The sequence below is a fragment of the Centropristis striata genome, chromosome 16 (assembly GCF_030273125.1).
Source record: "Centropristis striata isolate RG_2023a ecotype Rhode Island chromosome 16, C.striata_1.0, whole genome shotgun sequence".
Lineage (NCBI taxonomy): Eukaryota > Metazoa > Chordata > Actinopteri > Perciformes > Serranidae > Centropristis > Centropristis striata.
Genome location: NC_081532.1, coordinates 11568851 through 11582881, shown reverse-complemented (window position 1 = coordinate 11582881; position 14031 = coordinate 11568851). Strand labels below are relative to the sequence as shown.

General features: G+C 37.8%; 1 protein-coding gene across 2 annotated transcripts in view; it reads left to right on the top strand.

Annotated features, from left to right (window-relative positions):
• Positions 1-2518: 2518 nt before the first annotated feature.
• vps39 (VPS39 subunit of HOPS complex) overlaps positions 2519-14031 on the top strand; it is a 28913-nt gene continuing 17400 nt past the window's right edge. Inside the window, exons 1-12 of one of the 2 annotated variants that reach the window (XM_059353345.1) lie at positions 2519-3310; positions 3552-3617; positions 4326-4390; positions 4929-4971; positions 5146-5240; positions 6312-6410; positions 6527-6619; positions 7968-8151; positions 10824-10944; positions 12217-12337; positions 12651-12777; positions 13725-13867. In XM_059353345.1, coding sequence (XP_059209328.1) covers positions 3238-3310; positions 3552-3617; positions 4326-4390; positions 4929-4971; positions 5146-5240; positions 6312-6410; positions 6527-6619; positions 7968-8151; positions 10824-10944; positions 12217-12337; positions 12651-12777; positions 13725-13867 — 1230 coding nt within the window. In that variant the 5' untranslated portion in view covers positions 2519-3237. Of the gene's footprint in view, positions 3311-3551; positions 3618-4325; positions 4391-4928; positions 4972-5145; positions 5241-6311; positions 6411-6526; positions 6620-7967; positions 8152-10823; positions 10945-12216; positions 12338-12647; positions 12778-13724; positions 13868-14031 lie in introns of both variants that reach the window. The other variant, XM_059353344.1, reaches the window with a different exon arrangement.

Genomic DNA, 14031 nt, shown 5'->3' with positions numbered 1-14031 from the left:
AACTCAGGGGATTTCAAACTGACCTTTGAGGCTCTTCCCCTGTCTAACTACTGGCTACATGTAAGAAAGGAGTATCCCACCTTGGCTGACATGGCACTGAAATGCCTTCTCCCTTTTGCAACAACCTACTTGTGTGAGTCTGGCTTTTCCACTTTAAAAGTGCTTAAAACAAAACATAGAGCACGTCTACACATGGACAATGACATGCGTATGGCACTGACAGACATTAAGCCCAGGCTGGACAAACTGTGTAGGAGCCACCAAGCCCATCCCTCCCACGAGTGTAATCTCTGTCTGTCACTCCCAGACACACACACACACACACACACACACACACACACACTCACACACACACACACACATGAGAGGTTTGATTTCTTTTGTTCTGTTCTTATCTGTCAAGAGTTTGTTGAAAAGTTTATTATTCATTGGGAATATACAGTGTTGAAAAGATGTTGTTAATAATTTTCTTATGCAAAACAAATGTAATAATTATTGAATGGTAAATAAAAGTAAGAAAATACATTCTAAAAGTTGATGTTTATTTAGATATTTTGTAGCATTGTCGGTGGGTTTGGGGGTCCGCGGCCAGAAGCTAATGCTATTTGGGGGGCCTTGGCATGGAAAAGTTTGGGAACCCCTGGTCTAGCAGACTGATTGGTGAGCCACAGCTCAACGTGGAGACCTTGTACACAAAACAATTACAGCGCATTACTGGTTCAATTTTAAATGACAGTTCCCATCCATTGCACAGAGTTTCAGCTCCTCCCCTCTGGGCGTAGGTTTACAATCCCTAGGTGTAGAACAAAAAGACACAAAAACAGTTTTGTCCCTGCTATGCTTTGCACAGGTGTTTATTTATTGTTGCTTTTATGTATGTTTTTACTATTTCTATATATACATTTTAACCTTTATCTACGTTTTTTTACAGCCAAAACAAGTTTTATTTTATTTAGCTGTTTTATTTTGTTTATTTTTCCGTCTTCTTTTTTTTGCTATTCGTATTTTAGTTTACATCAATATCTAAGTATAGTCTGGACCTCTAAGAACTTTTAATAATTCTTAACTTGCCATTTCTTAACTCCCACTGTCTTAAGTTGAATGATGTGTGATATGTGCCTCTTTTGTGTGTGTGTATGAGGACTCTATTTGTACCCAGAGGTAGATTTTGTTTGCAGTATGAAGTAAATAACATAGATAAAAAGATAAAAAACATGATAATGATAATGAATTTCATGGCCTTAAGTCTTATGGTCTGGGCACAGTGCCAAATATTAAATTAGACTGCCACCAGAGCGCCACCTAGGGGCCGATCAATAAAACCTTCAAGGGTTATCCTCAGGAGGGCATTGACAATAAGTATACCAAGTTTGGTGTTAATCCGACCAACCGATTTGGAGATATAAAATACTTCAATTTAAAGAGCGCCAAATATAATAGGGACCTCGCAGGTTGTTGCCTGCTCGGGCCCTAATAATAATGTATGATTATATTGATACGTTTTCTAGATTTGTATATGTGCTTCTGTGCTACTTAAAAGATAAATTGATGAAAAATGATAATTTTATCTTTTTTATATTTCTTGTTTAAATTGTTAATACATTTATATCTCTTGTTATTTCATTGATGCTTATTTTTATTTTTGCTATACACTCTTGCTGCTGAAACACTGAAAATTCCCCCGTTGTGGGACAAACAAAGGAATATCTTATCTCAGTGATTTAAAGAAGTGAAATATGTTATCCTCTCAGATATTACTGTAACATTTTTGAGTACATACTGTACATGTAAAAGAAAAATATGTAATGCTTCAATACCAATGTTACAGAAGGCGTCGTCATTGTTTTCTTTAAGATCGTCACCCTGTTAAAATAATGGCCTAACTCATTTTTTTCAAGTTTTGCAGGAAACACAAACAACTTCACCAAAAGTGTAACATATAACATTTATTGATCATTTCACTCAAAAAGGGGGTAACAAAGGATGGTTCTTGGCATAGTAATAACAATGTGTGTAAGTTATATAACTTAAGAGAAATTAATGACTGAGGCAATTTTTTGATCATGCCTTTGTGACTTAAGCACGATATGGTAACACTTTATTTTGAAGGTGTCTACATAAGAGTCACACAAGCCTGTCAGAAACATGACATGACAAGTACCATGAGCATTAATGTTACTTCAAAGTGTCATTAATGTTCATGACACATCCCATGTCATGTTTATAATACGCTCATGTCACTCTTATGTAGACACCTTCAAAATAAAGTGTTACCATATCTTGCTTAAGTCACAAAGGCATGTTAAAAAAATGCCTAAGTCACATTTTATTTTGATTTAGGCATAATAAATCCGCTTAAGTCACACACTTGACATAGGCCATTATCTTACAGGGGTAAAAATCACATGATCTTATCAACTGAGGATGTAGGCGATTTTACCATTGGTGGCCGGCGTCATAAGGAGATGATTTAGGCAAAAACAAAACAAAAAAAACAACAATTTTGACAAAAAATGACTTAGGCGATTTTAACATTTAATATTTTAACAGTGTGACGATATATAATTATTTCCAAACCATAAAACATCTGTTCGACAGGTAGACTAAACTGCACGTTTAAAATCTCGCGTTAAAAACACCATTTAGCTCCGGATACAAATGTAGTCACTGCACCTTTAATGCGTACCTCGTGAGTGCACTGACTTCTGTCACGTGCCTGTCAAACCACCATCCCCTCGCGCAGCCGTCGTCAACACAACCGAGGAAGTAGCAGGTAGCTAACCTGGCTAACGAAAACAAACCTCAACCGCCCAAACAGAGTTTATTTTGTGTTTTAAGTTAACTCAAGGTTGCGTTTTCCTTTATCGTCATTTTAACTAACTGCCTTTGATTGTGTTTCAGTTGGTATGGAGTGACAGGGAACAATGTTTAGGGGCAGTAGCCGTTGCTTGCTAACTTCTAAGCTAGCAGGCTAACGATCAGCTGTTGTTTTGGTTGGAGAGCTAGCTTGGCTAACAAGCCAAACGGCATAGCTTTACAGAAGTCCACAAGAGATTTCCTCATTCCCTGCTGAAACACTTTAACTGCTCGGTTGGTTAATGGCGACACATAAAGGTGTACCGCCCTGACAGACTTCTCAGCGGTCAGTCAGTCAGCTGTTGTCCCGGCAGGCGTCGACTCCGTGTGGCATCGATCCATCAGAGCGGTCTGTAATTGAATCAGCAATATTGCCTCAAAATGCATGACGCGTATGAACCAGTGCCTATTTTGGAGAAGCTTCCTCTTCAGATTGACTGCCTTGCGGCCTGGGGTAAGTTGTTGACACTTTATGCATTCCAAAGCCACTCTTTTGTTATTTGACATTGCAGTGTTCCCTTTGGGCGTTAATTCAACTGCAATCTCAGGTGAATTGTGACACCACAGATGTCAATAATATTCCTACAAGCAATTAGACAGATAATGTTTTTGTTTGAAAGCAAAATATGTCTGAATTGACTAACCACATCCTTTGAACTGTCAGAATCTGAGTCTGTGGGATTTTCTTTTCACAGAGGATTGGCTGCTTGTGGGAACAAAGCCAGGGCATCTTCTTCTCTACCGAATCAAGAAGGATGCAGGTACTAAGAGACCAAGCAGATGTGTAATGCAAATAGAAATTGGAATAGAGAACCGGTTCCAAATTGTCTGATCCATTGAAATTGTATCAATGGCTTTTATTGATTTCAGCATGTTTTTCTGGTAGTTGCAAAACAAAGACGTCAAACTTGTCCGTCTGTGCTGCTGAAAAAAAGAAGTCATGGCAAAAAAAATCTGAAATACGCTGAAACATGTTTTGATGCAACATGTTTTTATGCAACATGAGCTTAAATTCCAGGAATGCCATATTTGATACTCTGCGTGCTGCTGCTTCCCAGCCGAGCATCTCATCTGTTATCGTGGGTAAATAGTCACAATGCAGTAGCACTATGCAGGCAGGCTTAGCAGATTTTTTTCTTTGACGTAGAAAACGTAAATGAATCCTATGGCATATAAATAGTTTCTTATTTCATCGAGATTGGGTTCAGACACAGATATTCAAACAATTTCATTGCACCTAATACCTGTGCATGCCTACTTTTTCAGAAAATTGTTCAGAAATTATTAAGGGATAATAGATAAATAATCAGACCGATAAGCAGAATCGATAATGCCAATATGCCAATATCAATAAAATCGTATCAATTCCCAACGCTAGAAGCAATTGATTTCTTGTGTATATACCAGCCTTCTCAACTTAAGGTTGCCTGCTTTCACATAAAAGTTATTTTTGTTTCTTCTCTCATTAGGCACCAACCGGTTCGAGGTTACACTGGAAAAATCCAATAAGAACTTCTCAAAGAAGATTCAGCAGGTAGATATGACTGCATTATGATGTTTAGGCAATTTATTTTGTATAAACCAAACATTTACTGTGGGAAATGCTGTTGGAAATAAAGATTAGAAGTCTGATAAGGGAAGTCAAAACTCAGATACTTCCAGATTTCACTATATACAGTATTGTTCTGTTGTTATTAATAACTTGACTGTATGATATGAAACATAACCCTTAGTTCACTCTAAATTCAGCTCTTAATTGCTATGGCCAACTCCCTCTGTTGGAATGAATCTTTTAATCCCAGAGACCTGAAGACCCGTCATCATGCCAACTTTGAACACCAAAGATGATTTATTTTATTGAGATGGCTTAGATCAACATTTAAATGGAAATGTTAGGACTTTACATTCTATCAGATTTTGGCAAAATCCACAGAAAAAATTGGGTTAAACAATTTAGCTCTGTCATCTGGGCGCGGGTGTGGAATACCATTAATGTTGACATACTTGCTGCTTGATGTTTTATTCATTTGGTTCCAACCTCTTTTAATTTGGGCTTCTTACTCTTTCTACAGCTCTATGTTGTCTCACAGTACAAAATCCTTGTCAGTCTTCTAGGTAAGTCTCCCCCTAATATGATATATTTTTTAATTAAAAGAATCACACTGTTTAGTCTTCACCTGTTTATTAGTAAACCTTTTCAGCTATGGAACTGCAGTTTAGGTGTCAAAGAAGTGCGTTCATCATCTTTATGCTCTTAACTGATATTTATCAATCTGTTTCCTCCTGCAGAGAACAACATCCATGTCCATGACCTTCTGACCTTCCAGCAGATCACTGTGGTGTCCAAAGCCAAAGGAGCCACACTCTTCGCCTGTGACCTGCAGGTCAGTTACTGTCCCCTTGTAGTTGCAGCATTCAGGCACCGTGCCTGCAGTATTGTTACTGTACAGTACTGCTATCATATCCATGCATTTGTATTGCTTACCATTCTAAATCTTAATTGTGGAAACAGTTTTCTCTTTTGCAGTATATGCAGCACTAAAACCACACAGCTACAAGTTAGTGGACTGTTTAAAGGGATAGTTCAGATATTTTGATTGTATGAGGTACTTTTCCATAGTCAGTGTATTTCCTACAGCAGATGGCGGTTGGCACAGCCCCAGCTTAAAGAAACAGGAAGGAGAACCGACACAGGAGCAAATGTACTGCTGTGGACGGGAGCAGGAACTATATATTTAAGCCTCCTAAAAAAAAATCAATATCAGTTTAAATGTACACTATATTTAGAATATTTTCATCATTTTACCTTGCTGTCAGACAGCCCTTTCAGACTGGGGCTGAAGCTGCAATGCTGTTTTCAAAGCCACCAGACAAATACATGGTTTAGTTTACAGTTAATAATTATTTACAGGCGCCTCAATCCGTTCTGTTATTGAAACTGGGTGTGTGCTGACCGCCATCTACTGTAGGAAATAGACCCATTATAAAAAACCTCATACAACCCCACTTCAGAAAGTCTGAAATATCCCTTTAAAGGATTAAGATAGGTAATCCATCATTTTAATGTTTTTTTTAATAGTAATACTTACTTGAATTTTCACACTTTAGTTAACAAAAGCAGATAATGAACTGGAGACATAAAAGTAGTGCAATATGCAGATTTGCAGTTTATATGAACTTCATTGCTTTTCCTCTGCACTGCAGACAGGAAGACACATTTAGATACCTACAAAAATATTTTTTTAAATGTTCAACACCAAATGTAACATACATACCATTTGCAGAAAATTGGCTAAAAACCTACATAGAACTGGTATAATTCACATACAATCTCATGACACAGCCAAATAAGTCATGGCAATGATTTGTCTTTTCTTTTGTTGCCACATTTCTGTCTCATACTCATGTTTTCCCTGATTTCAAGTCACAGATTGTATATTTTGTCTTATTTTCAGCAAACCAGCTCAGGAGAGGAAAGGTTGAGAATGTGTGTTGCGGTGAAAAAGAAGCTCCAGCTGTATTACTGGAAGGATAGAGAGTTCTACGAGCTGCAGGTGAAATAAAATATATTTGAAATGTGACTCACTGGAGTCTGATCCAGGTTTAAGTTTTTTTTTTTCCAATCCTTTCACACATTTAATCATCTTAATGTTTTCTTTTTGTCTGTCAGGCGGACTTAGGTGCACCAGATATTCCAAAGTCCATGGCTTGGTGTGAAAACTCCATATGTGTTGGTTTCAAGCGAGACTATTACCTCATTCGGGTATGTGCTACAGGAAAGGATAACACTAAGCCTTTTACACTCGACCTTACGTATCTGTAGCTACCTACAACTTAAGAGTACACCACCCATAATCCTTTGAATATGAAAAAGTCATCCTAGACTTGCGAGAAGGCTGTAAAAGGTTTTGTAGTTTGTTCTTTACCGGTGAGAGTGGTTTAATCAAAACATCCATGAAAAAATACTTAAACCAATAGAGCGTAATTCACTAATCCCCTAATCCACACTATTGCTTGACTTTTGGTTTCTGAACTTACAAAATAAGATAAAAAGAAACCTTGTAATTCTCAGAATACCTACAAAGAGTGAAATTGACCCCTTACTGCAATGCTAAGCAAATATTGTCTCTGTGCACCCTTTTTGCATGTATTAAAGTAGTATGCATATATTTGTCACAAAATTGGCATATTTCTATACAAATAAGCCTATTTGCAAAATCAGGTCAATTCACAAAGATCAAGCTTTTCTTTCACAGTCTGAATGTGTGTGTTTGAAGACACCACCAACACTGATAGGCTGGGATATTAAATCCTAAATTTATATTCTCTCTGTCACGTTTACATTTTTTCCCTGAAGCTTTGAGGAATGCTTGGCATCTCATTGGTCATGACCTTTAGCTCATGATCTGAAAATATATTTTTTCTTCTCTTTGTCATTGTTACCTACTTGTTGCCTACTGTGTGTGTACTCTTTTAATGCAAATGCAAAAAAAGGCACATTTCATTCAGCTGAAAAATGTTTTGAGCGTGTTTCAACTGTGATATTATTTGTCTTTTGTCAATTGGACATTCAGATAGAGCAGATAGTGGTCACAAGTGATGTGCAATTCATTGTGCTCCCAGAGGCTGCAATCCATTCTTTGTGAATTCACCAAAAAGTCTAATGCAGTTCATGTACGACCTTGTGGATTGTTTTTTATTCTGTCATGATGCTTGCATAAACTGGCTTGAGCCTTTTATTCTCTGTGAATTGGCAAACAACAAACAAAGTCCACAGGGAGTGTTTCATAGACAGCCTTTGGAAGGAGTATCACTTTTTTTTAAATAATCTTTTTATACCACTTCTTAAAGGTTTAAAAGTAGGCTGTTATATAATTAGTTCCTGTCCGTTTTGTTGTTTTATAATTTGTGAGTTTATTTTGGGTTTCTTCCTTAGTATTCCTTTCTCCTGTTGTTCTTATTATCAACTAATGTTTGATAGTGTTGTTGCTAGTCTAATCAGCTAATGTTGTTTTACTCTTTGTCTAATCTAACTTTATAATTATAGTAGTTTGTAAGATGTTATTTATAGGTTCTTGTGACTCATTCCTACTATCTTTCCTGTCAATCAGATGGATGGTCGTGGCTCCATCAAGGAGCTCTTCCCCACTGGAAAACAGTTGGAGCCTCTGGTTGCGCCGCTGGCTGATGGGAAGGTGGCTGTTGGCCAGGATGACCTAACTGTAGTGCTAAATGAAGAGGGCGTTTGCACCCAGAAGTGTGCCCTGAACTGGACTGACATCCCTATAGCAATGGGTAAGATGGAGGCACAACAACTCTGAAGGCATTTTCAATATTTCTGTGATTCTACATTTTGTTCTGTTTTATGTGTCCAATTTCTTGTAGGCATTAACCCCATAGTTGCTTTTGCTGTTTTTTTCTGCTTATATGGAAAACAAGCTACTTCATACTCAGTCCAAAATGCTTTTTTATTTCTTTTAGGATTCTTGATGTCTTTGCTGGAGTTAACTTGTACTCGATATTGACAGGAACTGACAGCAAAGTCAAAAGGACACACGCGCGCAGAGTAACAAGAGCCAAAAATCCTCCATCAGCTCTCAATGTGGGTTAGTCTTCCTGATAACACAGGAGGTGCTTTTTGCCTAAATGTGTCACCCCGTCGGTCGATTTTCACTCAAGGAAAGACAAAATTAACTCTTTATTATATATATTTGTTGGATGCTTACTTTTGAGATACAATGAACTAAGTAATATTGAATATGGCTATGATAACAGGCCTGGACCGAATAGTTTGACATTCATAAAATTCATAATCATGATATTCGAAATCTAAATCAACATTTCACAGTTGCAGATAAAGATCAGGCTAAACTAATATTATTAGTGTAATACAATTTGTAGGATAAGATTCCACTGGTGGCTCTTTAGTATTGTGTCCAACTTGTGGAAGAAATTCAAAAGAAAGGATGTCGTTCATTGTTTTTTTGTGTTTGTGATATGGTCATAAAATATGAAGACATTCATTCAAAGCTTCATTTAAAAACCTTAATAGAGGCTTTGGATATACAAAAATGACATAAGATATAGCCCGAGATGATAATACCTTTCTGCACTGGCAAGAGAAAAAAGCTCAGAGGACTAAACAATGAAAAACCACAGGGGAGGAACAGGTTTTCTGCATTTTGGCACATCAGGAGGGAAGAATACCTGCTGTTGAGACCACAATTATGAGTTAGTTTCAGAAAATTGCATGAAATTACTCTCTTCTAGGTGACATGCAGTTTTTCGTTTCATACACAAATCAGAAACATTGTGTCTAAAATATCCACATATATCAACTCTTTCAGCATGCGTGGGAGTGGAGCCTGAGATTAATCTTCCTTCTCTGTGTTGAACTTTCAGTCATATGATAAAAGCTTCAGTTCCTTTCTGTTAATCATGAGTTGTTGAATTATATGAACACTGTGTTTAGTATGCTGCTATTGTTTTCACTGACTTGATGATGTTGATCTTGCCTGTGACAGAATCGTTTATAATTTTCTTCCTGCTATGTGAACAAACCTGCTTAAACACCTGATGAAGCATTTGGCCTCAATACTTCCTTCGTCAGTTGTTGTCATCCAGCTGCTCTCTCTTCCTCAAGCTTTCCTTCCCTCGTACAAAGTCTTTCTTTCCACTCTGTCTGAGTCGTGCCGCTGTTTTCCACATGTCAGAGGAGGAAACACAATTTTAGATTTTTTTCTTACCCCGTGACTAAGACACCACAGGTCTGGGATACTAATGAGCTTTGTGACAGAAGTGATGCAGATGAGCTCTCACATTTTTTCAGGCTCCTCTTTCTGCGCTCATTGGAATGCAGAAAGAAACCATATGAAGGGGAAATGAAGCCTCCAAGCAGTGGTTTCATACAGTTTGCAATTTCCTTGTTTTGATATGGTCTACACTGTGGCTTTGGCATGTATCAGCAGAGGATGAGTGCTGGGCAGTTTGAAATGCATCTAACTGACCATGCACGTCTGTTCAGGGCTGAAGCAGAGCGCCTGGGCTCTGCCCTTTGGGCGTTGTCCGTCCCATATCCAGAGTCTAACCTCAGGCCTGTCTAGATGGTTGTCTCCTGCTGGATTTCCTGCCCCATTAGCCTTGAGGATTTCACTCCATAATCACAACCAAGGCACCTGCTCTCAAGGCACAGATTTTAGGTTGGGTGGACATCAGAACTCCTAAACATCATTAGAGCTCAAAACAACCAGCTGATTACTAAGTCAACAGAAAAGTAATCATTTGTTACTATTTTTCAAGCAAGTATGCCATCCATTCACTGGTCCCCCGTTCTCCAGAAAGTGTGGATTTGTTGCTTCTCTCGGTTTTATGAAATACTGTTGGTCAGACAAAACGATTTGAAGATGTTACATTGGCTCCTCGGAAATTATACTGGGCCTTTTTACGTATTATCTGACATGTTATAGACTTACTAATTAACGGAGAAAATACACAGTATATTAGTTAAATTAAAGTAACATTTAAGAGCTAAATATGTCATAGCACCCCGGTAGTCGAACGGTGAAACCACATGCCACAAAACCTTAACATCCCTGCTTAATTTCCAGCTGAAGCATTCATGCCGTGATGTTGAAAGCTCCACTTTCTCCCCATGTTTCCTGTCTGTCTCTTCTCTGTCAACAGTCAAGAAAAAAGAGAACTAAAATATTGTGTTGATTAATGAGGCAAAAGTGTTTCAAGAACTTTAGTTACCTGGCAAATCCTTTGTTTAAGTTTTGTTGGAATTCAGTAATATCATTAATTGTGTCACACCGATGTGTTATCTTAACAACTTTAATATGAAAATCCACAGATATTTTATGACTTGCAGAAGAAATGCCATATTTTTATGTCACAAACCCACCTGTGGCAGTTCAATTTTGGTTGACACAGTTTCACACTCCTCCCTCTATTTCACATGTTCACAGAGCATCAGCCTCCATACATCATAGCTGTTCTCCCCCGGTACGTGGAGATCCGGACGTTTGAGCCAAGGCTGCTGGTGCAGAGTGTGGAGCTGCAGAGACCTCGCTTCATCACCTCAGCAGGGTGAGCCAGTCCTGTAGGATTTTCTAACACCTTATCCTTGCAAAGGGACTTGTGCACTTGTGCAGATTGGAGTAAAGATACCTAATTCTGAACCAACTATAGCACAAATAATAGATTTAACTGTTAACTGTTAACTTTTCCATAGTCCGACCTTTTACTTCATGCTGGCTGCAGTGTTGCACCACTCAAATAAATAGAAAATGATGAGTTGTGTGTTACTAACTAGATCTTTCATAACTTATCATTATAATGACAAACATTTCTTGTTTTGATTATACTTTTTTGATATATCAAGATAAGATGACACGCTGTTATAATAAGAAAATGTTTCTTGTAAACACTAATTTAAACAAGAACAAATGTCTTAATAACATGAAAAGTATCTTTTCATAAAGGATCTTGTTACATTAAGAAATATTTGACATTTCTAACAAGAAAATTAGCTTTTTTCCTTGGTGGCAGCAATACAGTGCAGTACTGCAGTATATTAGAGGTAAAAAAGGAAAAAAAGAGAGAGCCTGCAGTGGCTACTGCAGGACTCCCAGCGTAAAGTTACAGATTCAATAATGAATAGTGGCTTTTTTTATGGCTACCATAGTGCTGTAACCTGGCATCACCAGACTGATTCGCAAATGGGTATTAGTCTGGAACAGAGGTGTCAGACTGATCCATGAAAGGGTTTTTGTTCCATCCAAGGAGCAGCACCCCTGACTCCACTCATTCAATCCACTGGACTGTCTTCACTCAGTTGATTTGTTTCATCAGGTGTGCTCCTGGCTGGTTCCAACAAAAACCACATGGCCCTTTCATGGCCTTTCAGTTTGACACCCCTAGTTAGGAACCTCTGAACAGACCAACTAAGCTGAACAGTCACTTAAATGTGTCTGTCTTAACTGATCAGTGCTGTTTAGTTCGACAGTTTGATCTGAGTTTCGTGAGTTGTGTAAGTCATTCTTTCAAACCCAAAACTAGACGTTTTTGCCAGATCACATAAAACATGATTTGCCTAGTTTCCAGGCTAATAAGGCTCTGTCATTTGATATACAAAAATATATACATAATCATATATATCATCATATCGCCCAGCCCTAGGCTACCACTCTGGTTCCTATGCATAGCATCCTTAACATCATGCATGATTTGCAGCTGTAGTCCATTTTCCTGATTTCTATTTCTCATGATAGTGATACTGATAATGTCAGTTCCTCCTTGCAAATAAAAACAGTTTTGTTCCAACCTTTGTTCCTTGTTTCCTCCTCTTATTTTTCACAGGCAAAATATCGTGTATGTTGCCAGCAACCACTTTGTTTGGCGCCTGGTGCCTGTGTCGATTGCCAGCCAGATCCGGCAGCTTCTTCAGGACAAGCAGTTCGAGCTGGCTCTTCAGCTGGCGGTGAGCAGCAGAACTACTCACTTCAACCATATGTTTTCCTAAAGATTAAATTGGTGCTTTAGGTCAGAGGATGGAACACTAAAAACACTTATCTTGATTAGAAGCAGTATGCTGAAATCTGCCCGTGGCTTTGTACTTTATTGTCAGCTTATCTAGCTATCTAGCTTTTTTCAGGGGCATCTTTAACAATACAACAGGCCATTCATGTGGTTTTCACATTCTTGGAAAGCTACCATTCTGATAAATAACTGGAGATATTTTGCTGTGGTGTGATGGAATTTTTGCTTTTCTATTATTTTTTTTCTGTCAGAAGATGAAGGATGATTCAGATGGTGATAAAAAGCAGCAGATACATCACATCCAGAATCTCTACGCCTTCAATCTGTTTTGCCAGAAGAGATTTGATGACTCCATGCAGGTGTTTGCCAAACTGGGCACAGGTACATCTCTCGCCTTCCTCCCACTGCACACCTGATTCCTGTCTGTTCAGGCCAAATTTGCAAGACTTGAATCTAACTGTATGTGTTGCAATATTTATTTGTTTTAACTAGGATTGTCTCCTGGAATATTGAAGTTGGAAACTTTCCATGGTAAATAATGTGAAATAACAGGAACAAAATAGAAATAGATGGATTATATGCTCAAGCTGTGTTTACCAAGTCATATGCAGAAAGATACAAACATTTTATACCAGATCTTGAGTGACATCAATCAATCTAATCATCAATCTATAATTTGCCAAATAAATCCACGATAATGTCATATACATAAAGTGTGAAATGTACCATGTGATGAGATACATTAGCTAGTCAGGTATAGTGGCTTATAACTAATGGAGAAAATATACTTTGAAATTTTGCGCTGGCAATGTGGGCTCACGGATTAAAGTGGCATATTAATTTATAAAAGACATGCTTGCCAATGAATGAATGAATGAATGTAATTATATAAATTAAAGCTCCTCAATTAGCATGCTAAATCAAGCTACATCTCATAGCAACAAATTTTATCTTGTGTTCTTTGCTTCATGCTCCTGTCAGCTGCTTAACTGAACTATCATAAACAATAAAATACATCCACTCCAAAGAATTCTTATTACTATAACTATTTATTTTCTTGACCTCATTAGACATCTGTTGCTTATTGTTGTGTATTGGTGGAAATATTTTATTCACATGTTGTGATGTGTCATCATTTAACTGACAGACATTTCCATTTTCAAATAAGCTCTCGATTTTGTGTTTTTATTTTTATGGAATGTGTTTTGTTTTGTATTACAAACTCTGTCTTCAAATCACTTTTCCCTTTTAAATCCAAGGCTACTAAACACATCCATGTGTCATACATGGAATAAAATGCAACAAATTTATCCTTGTGTGTTCTGCAGATCCTACTCATGTGATCGGGCTGTACCCAGACCTGCTCCCATCAGACTACCGCAAACAGCTGCACTATCCCAACCCTCTGCCTACTCTGTCTGGGGCAGAGCTGGAGAAGGCTCATCTCGCTCTCATCGATTATCTGACCCAGGTGTGTGTATGATGTGTGATGTATAAATCCTTGAAGTCTTTCATTTTATTAGCCTCTACTTTTGAATGGATTTAAGCTTTAAATGAGGCTTTACTTGAAAGAGAATTAACAAAAACCCATAAAAAGTATGTCAATAGTAAGGATCAAGATAGTTGTTGTTAATC